This window comes from Boleophthalmus pectinirostris, unplaced genomic scaffold (assembly GCF_026225935.1).
Source record: "Boleophthalmus pectinirostris isolate CB_2022bp ecotype Guang Dong unplaced genomic scaffold, ASM2622593v1 HiC_scaffold_3, whole genome shotgun sequence".
Taxonomy (NCBI): Eukaryota; Metazoa; Chordata; class Actinopteri; order Gobiiformes; family Gobiidae; genus Boleophthalmus; species Boleophthalmus pectinirostris.
The window spans coordinates 24,776,612-24,803,551 of record NW_026571299.1 but is presented as its reverse complement, the minus strand read 5'-3'; the positions used below and the strand labels follow the sequence as shown (position 1 = coordinate 24,803,551).

General features: G+C 41.3%; 1 protein-coding gene across 1 annotated transcript; it reads left to right on the top strand.

The window, feature by feature from the left end:
• On the top strand, positions 1–26,940 carry LOC110171298 (nuclear receptor subfamily 1 group D member 1-like). Its single transcript, XM_020936996.2, has 8 exons — positions 1–799; positions 16,658–16,993; positions 17,471–17,559; positions 18,400–18,544; positions 22,519–23,036; positions 23,316–23,501; positions 24,205–24,415; positions 24,972–26,940. The coding sequence occupies exons 1-8, from the start codon at positions 778–780 to the stop codon at positions 25,166–25,168; spliced, it is 1,704 nt and encodes a 567-aa protein (XP_020792655.1). The 5' UTR covers positions 1–777; the 3' UTR covers positions 25,169–26,940.

Here is a 26,940-nt window from a genome sequence, read left to right as displayed (position 1 = left end):
CAGGCAGCATTCCACTGTCGGACCAGCTCAGTGCTCGGTCTCCACGCGGCTCTCCCGTCCAATCGCAGCCCGGGAAGTCAGAAAAAACGCGGCGTGGGGGTGTGTGGAGGGGGGCAAAGAGGTGGATGAAGTGTTCAGAGCGTGACAGAGAGAGAGAGAGAGAGAGAAAGAGAGAGAGAGCAAACAGATAGACATCAACAAATAGGCGGTTAAAAGGACGCATAGAAAGACAAGGGGGAAAAAAACGGTCACATTTTCTAAGCACCTGAAAACGTGCGCGCTATTTTCGGACTCGTGTCTCTTATTGATGACGGGGGTGTGTTTAAACTACTTCCACCGTTGTCATGTTTTGGTGGTGACTGTACATGGCAAGCAGCTGTACGCCTCGGGTCCTCTTGTAATCTAGAGAGAAGCCCCTTTAAAGCATTTTACACGGGTTGCCAAATTGCGCGCAACACCCATCTCTTTGACTCCTAGGAGACAATTTGGACTTGCGTTAACATCCACTCTTTTCTTTCGGGTTTTTGTTGGGGTTTTTTTTGCGTTTGACCGGATTTTGTCAAGACCCCTCCAATGCCCTGCGCACAACGTTACTCCCGCTTTTTGGACACTTTCTCCCCGCCTTGGCAGTTCGCGATTCTTTCACCTGTTTCGACCAAACTCCTCGGTGTCAAGCAGAGGAAGCAAGTCTAGAAAAAAAAAAAAAAAACATCTACGCACTGAAATCGCCCTGCAATTAACCAAGAACGTCCTGCAGCTGAGCAGAACCAAAAGATCATGGACAACAGCCCCGGAGGTGGTAAGTGGACCCCAATTCATTAACCTACATAAATATTCAAGCATTGCACAGTGAAATGTATTGAAATGTGATGTTGCTTAGTGGGGCAGGTGCCAATATAGCCACAGTTAAATAGGCTATAGTTGACTGGCGCAATCATTGGTCATATTACGCACAGTTTTATATTTGGAACAGGTCGCAATTTTGGCACATGCAATATTATTTTAAATATTATTTGGAGTAGTTGTTGTCATTTAAATGTGCATTGTGCAATAATTTGGATTAATGTTGTATATATGCAGCTACTTGTGAACAGATCGCCTTTTACGCACAATTTTACGCATAAAAATATTGTTTTAAATGGCATTGTTTAGGGTAGCTGGTGTCATTTATTTGTGCACTGTACAATAACTTGGATTAATGTTATATGTATGCAGCTCCTTGTGATTTTATATTCGGAAGAGGTCGCCTTTTACGCACAAGAAATATTGTTTCAAATGGCATTGTTTGGAGTAGTTGGTGTCATTTAAATGTGCACTGTGCAGTCACTTTGCTTGGTGTGACATGTTTGCAGTTCGTTTCTTTTCACACACACAAGCTAAAGGTGTTAAAAAGTTGCAAAGTGTTTCATTTTGCGTTTGATTTGTACGTCAGTTGGCGTGATTGCCTGAGACGCAACTGTGTTAATTGTGTTACGATGTCACGTCTCCAAACGCGTTTTCAAGGTGTCAGTAGGAACTCCCCTCCTCTTCAGGCAGCCTATAGACATACAGTCCCATGTACATTCAGTTCATGTAAACAGACTCACGTGAAGAGGAGACCGAGTCCTAGAATGCCCTCTTGCTCTGGGCACGTTTTGCCACCCCCAGCTTTTAATGTAGCCTATATTTTATACTGTACGCACGTGTTTGTTTTGGATAGAGTTCGTGGCACACCTAAAGTAGTAAAGTTCTACGATGCATGACAGGCACATGTTTTAATATTGGGTAACTGCATACTTATTGGACAAGCTTGATGAACTTGGCATTGGAGTTAAAGCATACAGTACACGCCCACACAGTCAAAACAAGCGCTGGTGCCAACTGTTGCGGACTTGGAGTGCAGAGCAGCGCAGTTGAAAATACGCCCTTTTAAACTTTGATGGAGGATTCCAGCGAAAGACTTGAATGAATGGTTCCTCCAAACATTTCCCGTTAGCTCCATGACTCACGCGCCCACTTTGCGCCTGTAAACAGCACTTATGCGCCCTGACCTACCGCAGAGGTGGCTTACATTTCAGCACAGTCATTTCGTTTCGTCTGTTGCCAATGCGCCACGGGAAGTCTTCATTATGTAGGCAATCATGCGCCTTCTTCACCTCCTTTTCTCTTTCCCTCTCTTTCAAAATGCGTGCCTTACCCCGCCTTTGCGCGTAAAGCACGTGTACCATCCTCGTCATCCACGTGCTGCACATGATTCGGAAGCGCCACCGCCCCTCCACTCCACCCCCACCCCCGGTCGCGCGCGCACGGGGATCCCTCTGTACGCGCGTGCACGGTGTTATTGAGTGAGAGATTGGTCAGTGGGTCACAGAGGGTTAGAGCGGCACGAGGCAGCCCTCTCCTTGCGTCCTAGTCACTAAACCTTCAGCAGACACGTTTCATATCAAGACTATTGGAGGATTGGATTTCCCAAAGCTCAGGCGATGGGAAATCTCTTCTATCGGTTTGAAAAACGATTTGCTAGACTCAATATCGTGTCTCGTGTAGAAATAAGAGCAATGGAACAGAACCAGCAGTGCATAATTCAAATTATAACAAGCTTTGTTTTACATTAATCAGCAGTTTTTATATTTACTTTTTATTCTTTAACAACAGGAATTTGCAATTTTATGCTTTAAAATGACAAAAACACAATTTAAAACGAGAGTACACACAATGACAATGACACAAAAACATTTTATCCAATCCAATCCACTTTATTTCTATAGCACATTTTATAAATACAATAGTTTCCAAAGTGCAGCACAATACAAATAAAACATCCAATAGAAATCTAAAATATAAATAATATATAAGATAAATATAAAAAATAAAGCTCAACTTAACTCCTCTAGTCCTTGTATAAAACTAGTCAAATAAGAGCAAGAATACCAATAAATAATAAAAAGTTAATAAACAAAACATAAATAGAAGACACAGAGGGGCACACAATTCACACGGTGGTAAAAGCCAGAGAATGAAAGTGGGTCCATTGTAAGGGCTGTTCGAAATTGGGGGGGGCAGAGCTTTCCGGAACTTTGGGACCGGCCACAGAGAAGACCCTGTCCCCCCTGGTTTTAAGTCTCGACTTTGGACCCCAGGGGAGTAAATTTGTACGAGATCTGAAACGTAACGTGGGGTCGGTCCATTCAAAGCTTTAAAAACAAACTATAAAATCTTCAAATCAGTTCTAAAACAAACTGGAGGATGCTGCAACGATGCTAAAATCGGTGTAATGTGGTGTTTTAGTAATTTAACTCCCTAAATGCAATCTACAGTACGTGGTTTCCCGTTGACCCTGTGACCTAAAATCCTCGTTATTGCTCCATTACTGTTCCGTGCTCTAATTTCTATCTATCATTGCGGTGTATGAGCTTAATGCGTCCCGATGCCAGCGCGGTAACCGGTGCCGGGTGGCGTGTGTGCGTGACACACGAGCACATGCGAGCCTCGAATTAAAAATAAAAAAGCACTTCACGCCACAAACACGCGATATCTGTGAGGGATCAGATGGGATGCGACGGATAATGTGAAGACCGTGAAGCAAAGGAGGAGTAAAATAAGACTAAACCAGGATTAAGACAAGATATCAAAACGAGACCCGGATTAATCCAGGGCTAAAAGTAGGACTGAACCAGGACTAAACTAAGACTAATCCATCATGTTACAAACCAAGACTAAACAGGCTAAAGCGGGACTAAACCAGGACTATACTAGGACTAAACCAACATATTACAAAATGGGGCTAAGTAGGTTAAATTAGGTCTGAACCAGGACTGAACCAGGACTAAACCAGGACTAAACCAGGACTCACCCTGATCTGCCACATCACCAGTTAATAAATAATGAATCTTAAGTCCATTTTGTGCCATAAAAGTGTGTCCCACTTCAGATGAATGTTGACTTGTCCGTCTATAAAGCATCACTCCGGACCCACGTGATCCTGAATAAACAGCTTTTCCCATCTGCTTTAAATGGCTTCAGTGCTATTCTAAATACACTTTTACATGCTGCTCGGGCACGTGTCCACACTTCACTGAACTGGACTGAACCGGGTCTGGACCAGGACTGGATCAGTATTCAAAACCAAGGCTAAACCAGGACTGAACTAAGACTGAACCACGACTCGAAAGCAAGTTAAACCAGGAGTCAGCCAGGACTGAACTAGGATTAAACCAAGGCTGAACTAGGACTAGACCAGGACTGAATGAATCAAGACTGAACCAAGATTGAACCAGGACTCAAAACCAAGAATTAAAACCAAGACTCCAAGCCAAAACTCCAAATCAAGACTCCAAGCCAAGACTAAAACAAGATTCCAAACAAAAACTCAACCAAGACTAAACCGAGACTAGACAAAAACTCAACCAAGACTAAACCGAGACTAGACAAAAACTAAACCAAGACTAAACCAAGACTAAACCAAGATTCCAAACAAAAACTAAACCAAGACTAGACCAAAACTAAACGAAGACTAAACCAAGACTCCAAACCAAAACTCCAAATCAAGACTCCGAGCCAAGACCAAACCAAGATTCCAAACAAAAACTCAACCAAGACTAAACCAAGACTAAACCAAGGCTCCAAACCAAGACTTAAAACCAAGACTAAAGCAAGACTAAACCATGATTCCAAACAAAAACTCACCCAAGATTCAACCAAGACTCACCCAAGACTAAACCAAGACTAAACCAAGACTAAACCAAGACTAAACCAAGTTCTCCAAACTCTCTGAAACAGAACTCAAGCAGGACTTTGTAAACACACTTTTTACATGCTAGCCCTCAGTTCACGTGTCCAGACACTGGAAGCCACGCCGTTAAAGTCCGCATGAATGAACCGGGGCGGCTCCTCTCTCCATATATCGCACACGCTTTGTATGTAGCATGTTTCAGACGAGGGAGGGGCCGGACAAGGTTTTCCCATGGAGGAGGGAGCGTGTGTGTGTGTGTGTGTGTGTGAAGATGTGTGTGTGTTTTTGTATTGGTTCGCATGAGGCAGTCACATGTTGCGGTGCATGACTTGACAGAAGGCCCAGTATATTCCCAGAGCTTAGTCTGGCATCCCCTCACAACAGATTCTAGGAAGTGGCTACAGGTGGTTCACTGGGATCAGAATGTTTTCGCCCCGATAGGAGGAGCGCGAGAGTGGAAAGGGTGACCGGCCGTGAAAACAATAACTTTATGTAATATTGAAGCAGGAAATGTGGTACTTTTGTAAACGCACTGCAAAAAAGCTTGGACAAAATGTAAGATGTAAACACTTAAATCTATCAGAAAATGACTTAAAAATAGTGAAATGATCTGTCCATGCAGCAAGATACTTTTACTTGACAAGTTATAGACTAGAATCAGAACTAGTAAGTAGATAATAAATCTGAACACAAGACTCTAAACCAAGACTCTAAACCAAGACTAAACCAAGACTTAAACCGAGACTAAATCAAGATTCAAACCGAGACTAATCCAAGATTAAACCGAGACTAAGCCAAGACTAAATCAAGACTCCAAACCAAGACTAAACCAAGACTAAATCAAGACTATACCAAGATTCCAAATAAAAACTAAACCAAGACCAAACCAAGACTCCAAACCCAGACTAAACTGAGACTAAACCAAGACTAAACCAAGACTCCAAACCGAGACTAAACCGAGACTAAACCAAGACTAAACCAAGATTCCAAACAAAAAGTAAACCAAGACCAAACCAAAACCAAACCAAGACCAAACCAAGACCAAACCAAGACCAAACCAAGACTAAACCAAGATGAATAACCTGATATAAGCTTTAAAATCTTGCACTGCCAGAAACTAAGTCTAATCAAGTTAAAATGACTTGAATTAAGAAAGTTTTATCATGATTTGAGTACATTTCACTTGACAAGTAAAATGATCTGCCAATGGAACAAGACTTTTTGTAGTTAAAATATGAAAATACATCTTGCTTCACTTTAAAATAAGAAAAACAACAACTTTTTGCACTTAAAATACACACACACACACACAGACTGACTTGTCAAGTTGGATCGACTCAAATAAAAGTAAAATGTTCTTAATTTAAGTGATTTTAACTTGCCTAGATATTGTTTTTTTTCCAGATTAGAGAATTTTGCAGTCCACCAAATATGTATGCATAAACTGATATGAAACGTGCTGAGCTGGTCATGCAGGTTTGGTGAGTTCGGTTTCTAGACTGACCTCACAACCTAAAGTGAACTGAAAGAGGTCATTAGGGTACAAATTGCGTAATAGTTTTTGTGGTTGAATCTCATGTTGATTCAGTCACATACATGTCATTATGTAATTTACAAATCATCAGTGTAATGAATGGGTTATTAGTCTGCATCGTGGACTAGTGGGTTAGTAGAGCTGTGCAAAGAAATTGAAAAACAAATAGCAACGTGGTAGAAGGAAAAAAAAAAATCTGGTAACATAACCAATGCAAGAATAAACTAGGACCAAGACAAAATCAGAATCGGGACAAAACCAGGACTTAAACAAGACTTGACCAAGACTTGACCAAGACATGACCAGGCCTAAAAACATGATTAAACTAGGACTAAACCAGGTCTAAACCAGGACTTATCCAAGACTTAAGTAAGACTTGACCAAGACTTGACCAACATGATTAAACCAGGACTAAACCAGGTCTAAATCAGGTCTAATCCAGGTCTAAACCAGGACTTGGCCAAGATTTGACCAAGACTTGACTAGGACTAAAAACATGATTAAACCAGGACTAAGTCTGGTCTACATGAGGTATAATCCAATTCTAAATCAGTACTTGACCACGACTTGACCAAGACTAAAAACAGGACTAAACCAGGTCTAAATCAAGTCTAAATTTTAACCAAGACTTGACCAGGACTAAATCAGGTCTAAATCAAGACTTGACCAAAACTTGACCAGGGCTAAAATTAGGACTAACAACATGACTAAACCAGGACTAAAAACTGGACCAGGAGTAAACCAGAAATAAACCAGGACTAAACCAGGACTAAACCTAGAGAGGTCTGTTATCACTACTTCGTATTTGCATGGACGCTTTGCTAATCAAATTCTGCACCAAAGAAACCCCAGAGCTGAAGCCTGAATATACAGACTTCTCACACTCCAGAACCAGGTCTGAGAGCACTAGACCTAGATAATAATAGAGCTGAACACACGGGGAAAAAATTCTAATTAGAACATTTATTAACAGAACTGCAATAAGATCACGTTTTGATAATAGAGCTACTCAAATCTGGATTCAGTCTGGAGTCACCTTGCAGCCGTAGGTAATAATTTTCAGCTATTAGCGATTAGTGGTTCAGTGGAATTGTAGGGCGTGACCGTGCGTTGCTCATAGGCACAGCACATGTCTGTACAGAGGAAACTCCGCCAGTGTTGCAAAGTCAAGTGTGTGACTCCGCTCCCCCCTCCCCTCACTCGCTCAGAGCGCACACATGTCGGCCGTCCACGCTTCTTGAGGACATCACATGGACTTCATCCGCCTTTGTTTCCTGTGCACTGATCCCAACCTAACCAATTTCTAACTATAACTGAACTTTAAACTAGGATTACAAGATTATACGCAAAGGCTGCAATTTTTCAAGTACCATAATTTCATCTACAAAGAATAGAATCTGCAAAAAAACAAAAAACAAAAAAAAAAAACAGATAACCCTGTAGTTTAGATCTGTACAAACTTGATCCGAAGTCCTTTTATTAGTTTGTCAGTTCAGATTTCAGACTTCTTGTCAATTCTTCTGGACGTGTTTTAAAACCTGAACTTAAGAACTAAACCAGGACTAAACTGGGACTGCACAAGGACCCAAAACCAGGACTGAACCAGAACTCAACCAGGACTTTGTAAATGGACTTTCAACACTTTTAAAAATGTGAACTTTGAAAACAATCCTGATATTAAAGGGAAGAGGGTCCGTCAAATTAAAGCTTTCTATCTTCATGGAGACCAAACCAGACAGTCACAGCTCAGATCTGTGGAGAGGCGACCCCAATAACAGTCAGAATGTCTGTTTTTGAGCTATGTAACCACATGTAATTGAATAAATGTAAAGTCGAGCTGTTTAATGTCACACTGTGGAAGGTTCCGGGCAACACAATGGCATCTTCATAGAAATAAGCAGGTGTTAGAACCCGAAACAAAAAGTTACACAGTGCACCTTTATCGTAAACGCTCACTGTCACATATTTCGCCTCATATCTGAACTTGAAAACCACGTCGCAGATCTAATCACGAAGAACGTACGTCATTTTTGTCCCCGTAACTGCGACAGGTCCCCTCCGTGAGCGTGCGTGCGGAGCCGAGTCTCAAAAACCCGCCCACACGAGGCTTCTGACAGACGGCAGGAGAACAGGCTGTGGAGCGGTGACACGTGTGAGCCGAGCAGAGGGAGAGAGCGAGAGAGAGGGAGCAGAGGAATTAAAGAGGCGCTAACCCAAAGCTAAACACTACACGCACGTGGACTTTCAAGGAGACAAGAGCCGAGGGAGGGAAGAGTCAAGGTCTGACACTTGGCACCCGTACAGTCCAGCGCCATGAGACCGGGCGCACATCTGATCTGAGGATAGAGAGGAGCTTGTTGATTTACATAATGCGTGGTTGAAATAGTGTGCAAAAGAAGACGTTTACTTAGATTTAATGAAGGTCTGATCCAGGTTTAAGCATGGATTTAACCAGGACTAGACTAAGATTAAAGATGGGGTAACTAAATGAGGCCAAACTAGTACTAAACAAAGATTTAACCAGGTTTAAACCGCAATTAAATGGGGTCTGCAGAATGAAGGCAAATAAAAGTCAAGAGAAGAACTAAACCAACTCAAGTCCAAAACCAGGTCGAAACCAGGACTAAACCAGGTTTTAACAAGTACTAATGCAGGAGTAAACCCAGAATTCCAGAGTTGAACCAAACGCTGTAATATGAAACTGCATCATACCTTTGCTCTTCTAGTCTCAGGTCTAAACCAGGTCTAAACAAGGACAAAACCAGATCTAAACCAAAACTAAACCTGGTCCAGAACAGAACTAAATGGTGTAATATGAAACTATATTATACCTTTTGACTAGTCTCAGGTCCAGACCAGGACTAAACCAGGTCTTAGCTAGTACTAATACAGCACTAAACCAGGTCCAGAATTCCAGAAATGAACCAAACGGTGTAATATGATACTACACCATGCCTTTTGCACTAGTAGTCTCAGGTCTAAACCAGGTCTAAACTAGCTCTAAAGCAGGTCTGAACTAGTACTAAACATGACTAACCCAGGGCCAGAATAGGACCAGACGCCATAATATGAAACTGTATCTTAACTTTTGCACTACTGGGTCTAAACTAGGTCTAAACCAGGTCTAAACCAGGTCTAAACCAGGTCACGAGAGCTAACACAAGTCTAGAACTACAGCCAAACCAAGTACAAAACCAAGACTAAACAAGAAACACCTAGAATTATTATATCATAACTTTTACCACACCAAAATACTTCTCCAGCAAAAATAAGTCCACACCAGAACTTAAACCAGGTCTTAGTTCTAAAACAGAAGTGAACCTCCTCCACCCCACATGCTGACCCCTGTGCTCCCGCTCCCAGTTTGTCCCTTGCCTTTGACCCATTGGGCAGCGCACCCTTTGGCCTATAACCATAAAGTGTAACGTGGGACGGACAGACGGGAGGCGGAGGGGCTGGGGCTGAAGCGCTGCCCGGCCCTGTCATCTCCACACGAGGCACTGACGCACTTTATGAATGAATAATGCACCGTTTTGAGGACCCGCTCTGGCGCCGCACGAGACACTGGAGCTGACACACTGAACGCAAGGGAACGCCGTCAGGTGGAGAGGAGAGGAACGGAGAGGAGGGGTTGGGGGGGGTTTCATTAAAGAGGCACTGTGGGACTTTTCCGGCTGAGCTTTTTGCTGTTAAATGTTCTGTATTAAAGGTTGTATAGAGGATTTTTTAAGGGAAGTGAAATACAGCGACAGTCCTTTTTCAAATGTTGTGCATGCGTGACACCACCTTCCTCCTCCACAGCTCCCTCAGTAGAAACATCTCCTCCCGCCTCTTTACTCTAGAAATCACGCTTGTTTACATCCAGTGCGCGTTCAGAATTACTGTTGAAGTGTCCTGTCTGGAAATACTTTAGCGACCGACGCGTCAGTTTTTTAGACCCTTCGTCAGCTTCATTCGCACCATCGCTGGAAGGAATCTCCAAGAATCACCTCAGTTTGTCTTTGCTCCTTTTCCCCTTCTCTTCTTCTTTCAGCGACCTCAAAAACGGACTTTCTTTTGCGGCGAACTGGTCGTGGATTCTCATCCGCCATCGCAACAAACTTTGTGCAAACTGTGAGGAAGCTGCAGTTTAAAAAAGCCTCTAAAAACCGCTGCATAAACCACGTAATCCCCTGCGTGCCGATGAGTCAGTTACATTAGAAATGTAGGGAGTTTGATTGACAGTCTAACAGCCAATAGATAAAGAGGGAACCTTGTTTTCTATTGGCTGATGTTTATCTGGCCTCACTATGTCCACAGTTGATAGATTTTCATTCTTTTTTTTTTTGGTGATCATAATTACAAGGCTGCTGCGTCTCTGTAATGGTATTTTAAACTTTCAATGACAATTTGAAACAAAAAAAAAAATTCTCTATACAACCTTTAAAGGTTCTGTGAGAGGTTAGTCGTGTCAGAATGTTGTTACCTCCTCAAAAACATCCCTGGAGTTGTGTTTTATTCCATTCATGCAAGTTTGAGTAACGCTTTATTACTATTTTTATCATTTCTCTACATTACCAAATCTCAGAATGTACCGTTCTCCAACTTGTGAAGTCATGAAGTGGTAGTTTTCAAGTTAACTGCCATCGTTTGACTTTTAGTTCAGTCGGGATCGGCAATTCCAGAGCAGAAATGATTCTAGTGAAGATGTTTGGAGTTTAAAAACACAGTGGAGCACTTCCTGTCTATCAGCATGATATCACAAAGTGGAACAGATTTTTTTTTTTCAGTTCGGTTTTCCATTTGAAACAAGAATTCAGCTTAAATATGCAGGTGTTTTTGTGTTTTTGAGAAGGAAATAGTATAACATGGACCAGAAAATTGCCTAATATAAGCCTTTTAAAGCTGCACTGTGGAATTTTTCTTGTAGAGAGTTCTTCTGTGCAACATTATGAGTAAAGCAACACGATCTGCAAGTTCCATTTCTCAGTTTCTCGTTACACTGAGCCCATGGGAACGCTGCCACATGGAGAGGACGGGGTGTTTCTGTTAAAGCTGCACTGTGGAACCTTTGTCGTTGCTGCTTTCACGCTCCATAGTGGTATTAACACGATGATTCACATGACGATAGTGAGCGTCTATCGCGCAAAAACAACTTCGAAAACATGAAATATTTCCATGCGTGGCATCGCCTCTCCACAGATGTGACCTGTAGAAATTGGAAAAAAAAAGTTGCACGACATGAATAGTCCACAAGTATTTTGCTGTTTTTCTGTCTACCTCATTTTTGTTCATCTTCAGCCACTTTTTTGCAACTGAATAGATATATTTTTAACTTTAATTTAAACCCACAAAAATCCCATCACACTGTTGTGTTTCCTTTAAAGTCCGGTGCAGTTTATTTGTGAAAAAAGTTCGAAAATAGACCATTCAGTGACAGTGCATCTTATAATGCAGAGCGCCTAATAGTACAGAAAATACGGTATTTTTGTACAATTTATCGCGTAAAAATGCATGACGTATGAACAATGATAATAAAAAACACTATTTATTTAAACAGTAGAACATGATTTTCAACTTTTTTATAGTAGTACTTTCTTTTATATTGGTCTTATATCTGTGTAATGTAGATTTTTATATGCTCTTATGCTTATTCGGATGCAGTTCAAGCTCATTTTGAAGCAGGAAAAGTATTGATACCTGCTCAAGTGAGTATCTAGTTTCGATACTAGCTTCAGCATCATTTAGTATCCGTCTTTCGATATTTTTTAAAAGCCTGTGTCGCAATATTGCAACACTACTCACTCACAGACAGAGAAATTTCCTGTTTTTTATTACTAAAATGTGAAAACTTTGGCAAATATTAGTCATGTTTTTCCTTTTCTATTTCAGTCTTGTTTTGGTCTTGGTTGAGTTTATATTTTGGCACAGTTTGGTTTAATTTGACCTTATTGTGTTAAAATCTTTTATTCGCCAGTGATTGTGCACCCCACGTGAACCGAACTGTGAACATAGCTCCGCCGAAACATGTGCCATCTCCTCTCCGCTCATTGATACCGTATTGAAAAGCCGGCCACGTGACCAGCCTCCATTTAACCTAACTAACAATTTCTCAGTAGGAATGCACTTAAACTCCCCCCTCCCGCCGCCCCACACGCGCATTTCGCTGTAGTCATGGCGTTTAAAAGCGTCTCTCTTCGTTGTCCTCATCCTCCTCCTCCTCCTCCTCTCCGACTCTCCCTCGCTCCAAACGTGATCTGGCTCTTTGTTATTGCTCTGCTGTTGTATACACGGGACTGCGCCAAAGCCGGCCGTGTGAGGCAGCCGGGGAACTATGTCAAGGGTCCATGTGAGAAGCTGGTCAGGTGGCAGTCAGAGAGAGAGAGAGAAGAGAGAGAAGAGAGAGAAGGAGGGAGGGAGGAGAGAAAGAGAGCTGGTTTCAGAGCATGTCTCTTGCACCATTCTAGTTTTGAATGCATTGATTGAATAAAACATAATGAAGAAGTGTGTCAAAAATGCAAATCGGGTGTGTAAAATATGATAATAATCATAATGTATTTTTCTTTTTTTTTTCTTTATAATTTGTCAAGATTGAGAGATTGAATACCCAGCACATCCACAAAAAGACTGACTTAACTAAATATAAAATATAAAATAAAATAAATATAAAACTAAATATAAAACACGCATACAAAAAATTAATAAATAAATAATAATAATAAATTAAATTAAATTAAATTAATAATAATAATAATACAAAAAAATATTTTTTTTTGGTTTAGGTTAAATTAATTTTCTAGACTGTAAAATGAACAACAAAAATGCAGAAATTGTGTTTTTAATCACATTTTGCACTGGTAACGATAATGCATGGTCTTCTGTATTTCTAAATTCTAGTGATTTGCTTTAAAATAAAATCACATTTCAAAAATATTATAGATTTTGCATTATTAACAATGTGTTAAAAATACATTTAAAAAACCACACATACTTCTATAGGGATTATTTTTAGTCCTGTCTGCAGAGCTCAAATTACAGGATTAGACCTGGTTTATTTTTAGTCATGGTTTAGCCCTGTTTCAAAACTGGTCTGCTCTTTGTTATTGTTCAGTTCTGGAGTCTAGACCTGTTTCAAATCCTGGTTAGAATCCAGTTTTGGCTCCGCATTTTTGCAGGCACCAAAAATTTCTCTCGTTTGTTTCGTCGCAGTTTGCAGTTGGATCAGCCCCGGTTCAGTCCATTATTTCTGGCTGAGATCTGGCACGAGGCTGGATTAGAGAAAAGAGGGCTGGAGAGGAGGGAGCGAGGCGAGTGGTGGATGCAGGGGAGGAGGGCGGGCGCGAGGGAGGGAGGAGGAGAGGGAGGGGGAGGAGCCAGCGCACGTGAGGGGCGGGGTCACACCCAGAGGGAACATAGACTGAAAACAAGAGCCTGTGTCTGCCTTCTGCCGCTGCTCTACTGCTGCTGATGTATTTCCCATTACGAGACCTTCAAAACAGCACTTTGTTTATGTCCAGATTCTAATCTAAAGTACAAGGAGTAATGTTTGATATTTGGGCTGCAAAATAGAAAAACATGCACACATCCAAATAATATATGATCAGAATGTAAATAGGAAAAGGATATGGACTATACGTAAAGATAAGACCGGGTCAGGACTGGGCCAGGGCTAACGCAGGACTGAAACAGGACTAAAGCTGAAACAGGACTAAAACAAGGACTAAAGCAAGACTGAAACCAGGACTAAAACAAGACTGAAACAGGACTAAGACTAGACTAAAATTGGACTAAGATTGGACTAAAATTGGACTAAGATTGAATTAAACCTGAACTAAACCAAAACTAAAGTGGGACTAAAATAGGATGAAGATTGGAATAGAATTGGACTAAAATTGGGCAAGGATTGGCCTAAAATTGACTTAAAATTGGCCTAAGATTGGACAAAACCTGAACTAAACCAAAACTAAAATGGGACTAAAATAGGACAATGACTGGACTAGAATTGGTCTAGAATTGGACAAGGATTGGCCTAAAATTGGATGAAGATTGGACTAAAATGGGACTAGGATTGGACTAAGATTGGACTAAACCTGGACTAAATGTTGACTAAATCAAGATTTAAGCTAAGAATATACCAAGGACTGAACCATGGACTAAATCTAGGGCTAGACCAAGGACTCAACCAGGGCTAGACCTAGACTAGGCCAGCCCCAGAGCAGTTGCGATTACACTGTCAAACCTGTATTTACTTTATTCAAATAAAACCCTGAATGAAAGATGGAGCTGTTTAGTTGGAACGTTGCTTGTGTGTTTTCAAATGGCAATAACTTTATGAATCGTAATCCAAATATTTATCAAAGAAGAGATTAGAAATGTAGAGTGGGTGAGAGGGTTCACGGGTCAGCAGTGTTGGCGTTTTTCGTTTCTGTTTTGAATGCTCGCTCCGTGTTCTGCTATTGCGACGTGAGCCAAGTTTAAGATCAACAAGTGAATGGAAGCGAGTGCCAAGAGTGCAGTGGTGAACGTGAACAGTGAGATGGAGAATGTGGTGCAAGGCCTGGTTTTTCTGGTTTATAATTCACTTAAACCTATTTTGTTTCTGATTTTGGGGTAAATGATTAAACGATGCAGGACTAAACTGAACAAGGATTAACCATAATTACCAATAAATTTGAAATCATTTTACAGAAGGGTGAAGGGGCACCAAAAGCAAAGAGTAAAGCAAAGAGTGGAAATAAACTGGATCCGAACAGGACTGAACCAGGACTAAACCTGGACTAAAATTGGAATAAAACTGGACTAGAACTGGACTAAAATTGGACTTAAATTGGAATAAAACTGGACTAAAGAAGATTCAAGCCAAAACTAAACCACAAAGTAAAAGTATTCTCAATTAAGTTAACTAGGACTAAACTGGGACTAAACCGGGACTAAACTGGGACTAAAACAGGACTAAAATGGGACTAAACTGAGACTAAAAGGGGACTAAAACTGGACTAAACCAGGATTTAACAAAATCCAAACCAGAACTAATCCATAAAGTAAACTATTCTCAATTACGTTAACTAGGACTGAACCAAGACTAAAACTGGACCAAACCTGGACTATACCTGGACTATACCTAGACCTGGATTTAACAAGATCCAAAGCAGAACTAAACCATGAAGTAAACTATTCTCAGTTAAATTTACTAGGACTAAACCAGGACTAAACCGAAGCTAAAACTGGACCAAACCTGGACTATACCTTGACTATATCTGGACTAAAACTGGATTTAACAAGATCCAAACCAGAACTAAACCATGAAGTTAACTATTCTCAATTAAATTTACTAGGACTAAATGAGAACTAAACCAGGACTAAAACTGGGCTAAAACCTGGACTAAACCTGGACTAAAACTGGATTTAACAAGATTCAAACCAGAACTAAACCATGAAATTAACTAGGACTAAACAAGGATTAAACCAGGATTAAACCACGACTTGACACGATCCAAACCAGGACTAAAAACCCCTCTGTACAGCTGAGTTCCCCTCAGTTTTGGGCCGTGTGCACTGCTCGACGTGCTGTTTGGCTGTTTGCGTGGCTTCCTGCCAAAAGTGAGTGAATAAAAGTAGGCCAGGCTCTGCTCCACTTCACTCTCACCCTTTACTATTGTTGTTGTTCTCAAGACGATATCTGCACATCAATAACGTCAATAAAGTCCAGGTTTTATTCCACGAGTGCTGATAGGAGCACACGTTCGCTTCCAATTATTTTTTCCTGTTAGGTTCAAAATACTGCCTCAATTCAGAATACTTTGTGTCTTTCTGAAATTTGCGAATATATTGTGACTAAACCAGGACTAAAACAGGACTAAAACAGAACTAGACTGGGACTAGATCAGGGCCAAGGATCTGACCAAGACCTAACCAATATCTACCCAGGACCTAACCAGGACTTGAAATAAATGACTAAACCGGGACTAAACCGAGACTAAAAGGAGACTAAAACAAGACCACACCAGAACTAGACTTGGAGTAGACTAGAACTAGACTTGAACTAGATCAGGGCCAAGCTAGAACCAAGCCAGGATCTGACCAAGACCAAACCAAGACCTAACCAGGACCTAACCAGGACTTGAAATAAACAAGGACTTAACCAGGATTTAATCAGGACTAAACCAGGGGTAAAGCAGGACTAAACTGGGACCACACCAGAACTAGACTTAGACTAGATCAGGGCCCAGCCAGGATCTGACTAAGACCTAACCAGGACTTGAACTAAACAAGGACTTAACCAGGACTTAACCAGAACTAAACCAGGACTAAACCAGGACCACATCCGTTGTATTAAATAAAATAATATTATGCGTTCGTCTGTATTTGATAAAACATAGAATTGTAAGTTTTGGTCAAACATACTGAGGGGATGTTGTCGTTTCTGTGCCCAGGTGGAGTGATCCTGTACGCAGGCTCGTCGGGCAGCGCCAGCCCCAGCCCAGGCAGTCCCTCCAGCGGGTACCAGACCCAGTCCCCCTCCTGCCACTCCCAGCCCTCTTCACCCGAGGGGGGAGTGTCTTTCCAGGAGATCGGGGCCCTGAAGCAGCAGCCGACGCAGAGGGGGGAGCAGAGGGCGGAGCAAGGGGGAGGAGCCACGCCCAAAATGGTCTTTCAGTTTCCTGAAGTCAACAATGCCCCCGTCGCCCACATCTCCAACGCTCCATCTGCCAACTACAGCCACCCCCCTGCGGCAAAAAAACAGTGCACTTTCAGCGGGACTTTCACCAGTAAGTCCACTCCGAATTCTCAGCGTTACTCATTCAAATTATCCATTGTAATTCTGAAATTTCCCATTATAATATGGACGTAATCTGACATCTGTGTTTTTATTTTGTGAAAAAAACGTTGAAGCTTTGCAAACCACTCTACTGCATATCACTTCGAAGAGTAGTTTTTTTTTCTGACATAGTACTTTTGCAAAACGTGAGCAACCAAAAATAAACTTCATTCACAATTTGGGCTAGGCTATCCGCCCTAGATCAAGGTCTTACCCATGACTAAACGGGACTAAACCAGACCTATAATGGAACTTAAAAGCCAGCAGTAACAGGTCTAAAAACTGGAAATGCAATTATGAAAACCAGTTCTTAAGATTAAACTATGACTAAATCAGGCCCAAACTAGGACGAAACTAGAACTAAATCAGGCCCAAACTAGGACTAAACCAGAACTAAACCAGGTCTAAACTATCCTTTGCCTTACAGAGACTGGAGGGATGGTGCTGCTGTGTAAAGTTTGCGGGGACATCGCGTCGGGGTTCCACTACGGAGTCCATGCGTGTGAAGGCTGCAAGGTAATAACAAAAAACATTTCATTTTTCTAATTCCAATCATCATTATTAAAGCTGTACTATGTAACTTTTCTGGCAGTGGGATAGCCTTCCTGCTATTTTGCCTGGAATGTTCCCCAATTTGGCATTAAACTTTGTTTTTAGGTAATTTTTGTAACGTGATAACCTTGAATTCTTTAAAAACACGCATTCTTACTTAGGGTTGGGTGGCATTAAGAAGTTGCCGATACCTCGATACATAGGCCACGATACGATATATACCTTGATATATTTCAAATCAATTCGATATGGTTCAATAAAAAATAATGACTAAGTGATGTCTGTGATACTAAAAGTTTTTGTTAAATCACTTTTTGTGAAAAGTTCATATGAAAAACAAACATTTTAATCATCGAGACTGAAGTGAAAATGCCAAATGTGTTGCATAAATGAGTTTCCTTCCTCTAAACAAGCAACAAAACTGTAGCTCTGTAACAAAATAATTTGGTAAAATAAACCAAAAAATATTCTTGGTGATATATCAATACAGCAGCCCACAATATTGATACTGTATCACATTAAACGATACGATATATCAATATTTCAATATTTTTGCACACCCCTATTCTTACTGTGATTGGACTTGCCTCTCCACAGATCTGACCTGTAATGCCATACTGTGGAACATTACAAAAATACATTGAACTGAATGGAAATAATATTGTTGGAGTTTTCAAATTGACATCAGGGCTTCACAAAACTACAGCCGACTGACACAGCGCCAGAAAAGTTACACAGTGTGCCTTTACGAAAATGTTTCAAGTTAGTTTTGACCTTTTTGTCCCTCTTGTTTGGCCGTTGTAGGGTTTCTTCCGGCGCAGCATCCAGCAGAACATCCATTATAAGATGTGTGTGAAGAATGAGAACTGTCTGATCATGAGGATGAACCGAAACCGCTGCCAGCACTGCCGCTTTAAGAAGTGCCTGTCCGTGGGCATGTCCCGGGATGGTGAGGGCACATACCACCTTACACCAAAGACACCAGATACACCAAAGACACCAGATACACCAGATACACCAGCGACACCACCCGCATGACATGGAAATGAGCCACTGACAAGAAGCACACAAATCAAATGTAGTGAAATGACTGGGATTAGTTTTCAAAATATACTTAAGATGCACTCACTTCTGCACAATCAGCATCAGAATTTGGGTTAAACCAGGACTTAAACCAAGACTCAGCTAGGCCTAAACCAGGTCTGAATCAGGACTGAAACCAGGTCTAAACCAAGACTCAACTAGGACTAAATCAGGACTGAACCAGGACTAAACTAGGTCTAAACCAGATCTAAACCGGGGCTAAACCTGGACTAAACCAGCTGTAAACTAGCTGTAAACCAGGTCTAAACCAGGTCTAAACCGAGACTCAACTAGGTCTAAGCCAGGACTGAATCAGGACTAAATCAGGACTAAACCAGCTCTAAACCAAGACTAAACCAGGACTGAATTCAAGACTAAACCAGCTCTAAACCAAGACTAAACCAGGACTGAATCAGGACTAAATCAGGACTAAACCAGCTCTAAACCAAGACTAAACCAGGACTGAATTCAAGACTAAACCAGGTCTAAACCTGGAGAAAAAACCAAGACTAAAACCAGGACTGAACTAAACCAGGACAAAGCCAGGACCAGTCTAGCAGTACGTCTTCATAATTCTGAAAAATATTTAAACATTTGAGGTTATAAAAATGTACTTCTAGCGCAACTAATACTACAAATATTGTACTTATATGAATGTGGTCATTATTAGTTGACAAATGATTTACTAATTAACCAAAATTTGAAAAAGCCTGATGTTTTTTTTATAATTTAAACCAAATCCCAACCCGTCAAAACTGCTTCTTTATGAGTATTATTTTTGGAGCAACAGTTCTTCCACTGACTCTCTCCGCTCTGTGGACAGTAGGTCGCTCTCAAGCCTGAGCTCAAATTTATGCAGCTTTAGCAAGATGGGACAAAATGTTCCGCTAGTGAAACCAGGTTACCCCCTCCCCTCTCCCCCTCTCCCCCTCTGTCCCTCTCTCTTGGGGAATCGCCCAACTTGCTTTGCCTTACCCCCTCTCTCCTCCTTCCTGTGTCCCGGTTGGTCCCTTCTTCCTCTCCCCTCCTCTTCCTGATTTATGGTCCGAGCATCCACCGCGTCCCTGTAGTCATCCGTCATGCCAAAAATAGTTTATATTGGGAAATTGGGGCACAGACTTTTGTTGATTGCCTCCTACGACACAGACAGTGACAAGGAGCCGGTAGGAACAGTCCATGCCGGCCTCATTAATAATTAATCCGGGAGGTGTTTACTTATGTGTTTAAATTTGAATAAAATGGCTGTAGCGTCAGTGTGTGTGATCTCAGGGGAGGGGATGGAAGCGGGCGCTCATAAATCACCGGCGTTTCTGGAGCAAACATTTTTAGTTGACCCAAAAAAGCCCAAATGCAGGTGAAAAATGGCTAATGCAGAGGCAAGCAAGTTTTATCTAACAAGGAGGGATTATAAAACGAGGTCCATGACAACAACTTTGCGTGTCCTTTTTGTTCAGTTAAAGCTGCACTGTGGAACTTTTCTGGAAGGTGGACTGTCACCTGCTCGTATCCATGGCGATGTTATTGTTCTTCCTGGAATACTGCACAGTTGAATTCTGCTTTTAAAAGACCATGTAAAGACTTAATTCCTAATGAAAATGATTATTTGGTATTAAGGATGTGACAGTAACTGAAATATCGTGATATCGTATCGTCAAAAGTCTCACAAAAAATATCATGGGCTGTCACAATATACAGAATTAAAAGTTCCTCTGCTTAAATGCATGGGTTTATAATAGCAACAGCTTATGAATGTCAGAAACTACATATCCCAAAGGAGAATATTTTAATTCCAAAGTATTTAATTGAGAACAGTTAAAAAACATCATGTAAACATGGCCAGTATGATGTTAAACTTATAGATCATGTATTTATACGTGAAAATTAGTTGAGCATAATGCTGTATTGTGGAACACTGCAGACAAAGCAATAACATCACCACAGAAACGAGCACAAACGTTCCATTGTGAACCTTTAAAACTGGTGACTAGCAGACATTTTGAGGCGTGACAGTCTCTGTGGTCCATAAACATCATCACAAGTATCTTTTACTTGGTTCATTAAGTCATTTTTGCATAGGCATAGAGGTGCTTTTATGTCAGGTGCCCTTCCAAATCCAAATGTGATACCTGTAAAAACATGGATTCATACCTATTGGGGATGCCTTTCCACAGATCTGACTTGTAACTAGGCCTGGTCACTCTTTGTTTTCATGAATATACAGTAGATAAGCTCAATGCCATTCCGTGGAACATGCAGGCAAAGCAATAACATCTCCTTGGCGACGATCAGCTGGCAGAACCTTGACCATAAAAGTTCCACAGTGGCCATTTTAATGACATCACATGGGGTTGTTGACCCAGTGGCCTAGTTGCAGTGATGGGAGGAGGAGGAGGAGAGGGGCAGAGGAAGAGGAGGAGGAGGAGAGGAGGAAGAGTTGCTGCAGAGGCTATAAATAGGGCTGTCAGCCAGAGGAGGTGCAGCGGTGAAGGGGGGAGGGGACCAGGAGCCAGAGATCTATAAGGGGAAGAAATGTGGATAATATTGGTGTTATCAGAATCAAATCTAAATAGTGGTGTCATTGAATAGTGGAATTGCACAAGAGTTCTTTTAGCTCAGGAGGAGAAATTCATGAGATGATGTGGTCAAAATTGCGCAATTCTAAATGAGGATTAAATTGCATGCAGACGAGGTCCAAAGTCTAAAGAGGAACTGAACCAGGAATTAAAATCGGGACTAAAACCTGAACTAGAACCTTTCTCTAGAACCTTTGACTAAAACCTTTCACTAGAACCTGAACTAGAACCAGGGCTAGAACCTGGATAAACTAGGACTGGACCAGGACTAGAATATGCTAAAATACCATTTGTAATATTAAACAGAACTAAACCTGGATTAAACCTAAACTGGGACTAAACCAGGATCAAAGTCTAGAATGAGGACTAAACCAGATCTAGCCCGACACCTACACCAAATGACGTCACAGTACATTGTAAAGCACCAAACTGAATGGATACTATGTTAAACTAGTTCCATAAACAGCTGTGATGCGCAGTTGAAGCCCGGTTGAATCCCGGTTGAAGCCTGGTTGAATCCCGGTTGAAGTGTGGTTTCATGATGGGAGCGCTGGTAAATCCCGCAGATTAAAGCAGTAGTTTCAGAGGAGGAGAGAGTTACAGATGGTCAGTGTAAAAGACAAGCTGCCAGTGTCAAAGTGTCCACTGCCAGAACACAGCGTCGAGAATACGCACTCATTCAGTAAGAAGTCGATTACAACGGAGGGTTCAAATTTATCTTATCATCTTATTAAAACCATTGACTACTTCATATACTGGTGATAGGTGTGCAATCTTCTTTTCTTGGCTGCAGTTGTGCATATAAAATCATCGGCTCTGTAATTACAATGTCAAAGTACACCTCATTATCTCATTTATAAAATAGTCAGCAAAATTACCAAGTATAAAAATGTACTGTACATTTATTTTTGGTTTATTTACTGGGAAAGTCCAACTAATATGGGAGAGTTTCCATACTGAACTTGTTTGGAGGTTTTTGCTCATTTACTAATTTTTATACTTTCATACAACAGCTTAATCTGTGTTTCATTTGTTCATTAGTTTTTCAACATAAAACCAAAAATAAGAAAATGAAAAAACAACTATTTTCATTATTATTTGTCTCCAAAACCAAAATAAAAACAAAACAGATTACGATTCATTTTTTTCAGTTTTTGATTTTGTGTTTAAATGAATAATGGAAAAAAAAAATCATTTTTTTCTGATTTTTAAAAAGATTTCGTAACAAGCTTTAACACCAAACGCTTCCTCCTCTCTTCTTCTTCAGCTGTGCGATTTGGCCGTATCCCGAAGCGAGAGAAACAGCGCCTCCTGGACGAGATGCAGAGTTACATGAACAGTCTGAACGAGTCCTCCACCGTTGAGATGGAGCTGTCCCCAACTCCAGACACGCCCTGCAGCCCCCCTCCCCAACAACAACCGCCCAACGACCCTATCCCGCAATCCTACCGCCTCCACCCGGGCCCCCAGGATGAAAAACCCATCCTCAAGATGTCTCCCAGCAGCCACGGCACTTTCCATACCGGCCCGGAGCAGAATCAGTCCATCGCGAGCACGCAGACTCTGCACCAGGAGCAGCAACCCACGTCGAACTACCAGCAGATCTGTCCCAAGATCGAGAATACGTCCAGCTTAGACATCGATAACGGGAACTACGGCTATCACAGTCAGTGTCCAGTGACCGGCAGCATCGCGCCTCAGCCCTATCCGACCAATCACAACAGCTTTGAGACGCAAACACAGACGACGTGTCCATGGAAGCTTCACGCTGGGGCTAAAGTGCTGGTGAGTTGTTTATTTTAGTTTTAAACATCTATTTTAACACATAAAACGTCATTCTCTAGAACCTTTCACTGGAACCCTTCACCAGAACCTTTCACTAAAACCTTAGACTAAAACCTTTCACTAGAACCTGGACATTTTAAAAACTATAAAAGGTAACATGGCGATCTAAATATACAGTCTGTTTCAATAAATACCATATAGAAGTGTAATAACTCCTCTTTAACTAAGCCTATAATGTCTAAAATGAGCATAATAACTGAACTAACCTCCTTTCTCCAGGCGTGCCCTCTGAACTCGTGCCCCGTGGCCCCAGCCGGTCGCTCCAGTCAGGAGGTGTGGGAGTCCTTCTCTCAGTGCTTCACTCCGGCCGTTAAGGAGGTGGTGGAATTCGCCAAGAGCATCCCGGGCTTCCAGACGCTGAGCCAGCACGACCAGGTCATGCTGCTCAAGTCCGGCACTTTCCAGGTACATGAAGACCATCTGCAACTATTTCAGCTTTATTGTCTTATCTCTCAAACTATGTGGGTTGAGGACCTAAAGAGACAAGTTAGTTTAGCTTTACAGAGATTCAGAAGATGGCAACTATATAAACTACCTCTAAATACAATGTCCAAGTCTTCAACTTCCACAAACTAGGGTAGAATAAGACCAGGAGTGAAACAGGACGAGAGCAGGACCAAACCAAGTCTAGATCAGGACTAAACTGGGATCAAACCAGGTCCAAATCCATAGCACAATGGCTGCAATGATTATTCATGTTGGTTGCAGGTATCATTTGCTTTCATTTTGGTTTAGTCCTAGTTTAGTCCTGGGTTAATGCAGCTCTTGTGGAGTGTTCAGTAGACAATGTCTTTCAAAAGTCTTTTCTTACTAAAAATGTGGGTGTAAACCAAGCAAAGTTAAATCAATAGGCCTAAACTAGGACTATGAAGACTGAAGAAGGACTAAACCATTACAAATGTAGCTCTAGACCAGCTTTGAGCAATGGCATGACTCACAAACCTGGACTAAACCAGGAATTAGTAACTTCTAAACTAGGTCTAGTCCAAAGATCAAAGCAATTCCTCGAATCTATCTCTGTTGTGTTTCTCGTTTAATGACCCATATAAAAACATTGACATATATATGAATAACGAATCACAACACTAAACTGTCCCTTCCTCGTCAGGTTCTGATGGTGAGGTTCTGCTCCCTGTTCGACCCCAAAGAGCGGACAGTGACCTTCCTGAATGGGCAGACCTACGCCCTGTCCTCTCTGCGAGCGCTGGGCATGGGCTCTCTGCTCGACGCCATGTTCGACTTCAGTGAGAAGCTCGGGTCAATGGGGCTGGAGCCAGATGAGATGGCACTGTTTATGGCGGTGGTGCTGGTGTCTGCAGGTACGAGCAGGTTTCTCTTGTGCTTTGTTTTGTTTCACTTTAGATTAAACAAAATGGAGAAAGCCTTTGGCCAGGCTAGTATCAACATGTGTAAACAATAGTACAATCTTCACCCATAGGTTTATGTATGGAAAATATAATAAAATATAGGATACAACGATCCAGCTTTTTCAGTTCTGATACCGATATCTATACTTGCTTCAAGTATCTGCCATTACTCGATATTAACCGATACCAGTGCGAGGACAGAAAATGGCACTTATTTTCTTAAAACACAACACTTATTACACAATAGATCCAATAGTGTTATGTAACTGTTATGTATCCTTCAAATTATGAAAAGTTCAAACATTATGAGATGTTTTAGGCCAAATTCAGCCTGTAAATAGTCTTTTACATCAAATTAAAGGCCCACGCAGGATATCGACTTAACCGATATTATAGAAATAATACCCAATCCAGTAAAGATAGAGATAGTTTTTTTTTTTTACCAAACCATGCAGTCCCGTTTCCTTTTCGCTCCATTTCAACTAATATTTCCTTTTTTTAACTCCAGATCGTTCTGGCATCGTGGACACCGGAGCCGTGGAGCAGCTTCAGGAGAACTTGATAAAAGCCCTGCGCTCCCTCATCACCAGACGTCGCCCGGACGACAGCACCCTCTTCCCCAAACTGTTGCTACGGCTACCAGACCTCCGCACCCTCAACAACCAACATTCAGACAAGCTCCTCGCCTTCCGCATCGACCCGTGAAGTCAAAAGACTCAACACAAACTGAACTAAAAACCTGGGCCTAGTGAAGATTCGGAAACACGGCAGCGTAACTTTGCTTCCTTTTCCTGTCTGAATTGAGCCACGAAACCGTCCCGTGCATGTTGGGGCAGTAGTGGTAGGATAAAGCTATGGAAGTTGAACCAGTGCTCCAGCAGTAAAGAGGACTCAAACTCATGCACTCCACCCGAAAATGCTTCCACAGACTGTCTGATAAACTCTGTTCTTCCTTTGGGTGGTGCAAGACTGGCCTCCTTGGTCCAAACAGACAAAAACTAAAGCGATTTCGGAAGCACAACCTCCCTATACAGAATTCTATATGTACAAAATATGTTTTATTATTGTACATTCATGCTCTGAGTGTGACGCGCACCTTTCCATATATATTGACTATACTATTCAGTGCTTTTCAAACTGTTTGCATCAACTATCTAGAAAAGAAGAAAAGAAAAGATCGGGCTTCTTGGGCACCAATACAGAGACTTGTATTGAAACACTGTAAAATGGGGGTCTAAAACAATTTGAAATGGTTCAAATCGTGACAAAAATAGGAATGCACAGAGCCAATCCTGAAATATTACCCGGATTTGATATCCGGATTCAGGCGATATCATGGTTGGTCATAAAAATCGATGTAATAAGGCTTTTTTGCTGGTCGTAAGTGGCCCAAAAAGTCGAATTTGTGTTGCGCTGATACCGGTTGTTATCAGGCATCGGCAGACACTTAAAGCTACAGTATCGAAATCCGTATCGGAACTGAAAAGGCTGCATCAGTGCTCTGTAAATTTAAGCCCGGTCAGTCCAGGTCTAAAACCGGACAAAGATCGCTCAAAAATCACTAAACTAACCAGGAAGAGGAACTTGCAAATAACTTGAACGTAAGCGGACCTTGCACCACAGTTTGAGAAGCACTGGATTCTTATCATATAGCAATATAGATGTCTAACTCACGGTATGGAGGATGCTTTCTTTGTATATGTCCTTAATAATGATAATGATAATATAAGCTATTTTCACACGTCATCCTGTGGAATATCTTTATTGAAAAATCACCCATTTGTGATTGAGTTCTGTATAACATTTTTAAGAAATGAAAGTACGTTGCATTGTATTTGTATGCAGTAATCAGGGAGTACTACTTGGTCATTTTCGACCATATATCCGACATGAGGTGTTTGAGTTGTACATATAAAAATGATTATTCTTGGTTATTACTGTAGATTACGTGTAGAGATGTAGTATCGATTGATAATATGATGTTGACGTCATTTAAGGGTTTGGACAAAATTACACTCTGGAGATGTTTGACAAATATATATATATGTATGTTATGTCAATAGGTTGCGTTCATGGTCCAGTTATTTTATTTTCAGACAGAACAGAGAGCACAAGCTATTTACACAGAGCTCTATTTGTATGAAATGAGGAAATCCACAAATGTCGAACGTGGTAGTTGTAAGGGACTGGGTTCACAGACTCACTATCACAAAATCGATTTTTGCTGACACGGAAGATTTATAACTTTGAGTATTGACCCAGTAATTACAAAGATGTAACCATAAACCAGGTCAAAACATCTGCATTGTGACTCTTGAGAAACAAAATCAATTCTACAATCTGTCCTTCACTTCAATTTCCAACACTTTAGACATCGCACGAACGCAACCTATGGACGGCATAGATTTGCAGATATTTTGTAAATGTTCCAATGGTGTAGCGTACCATTATTAAACAACATTATACCGTAAATCACA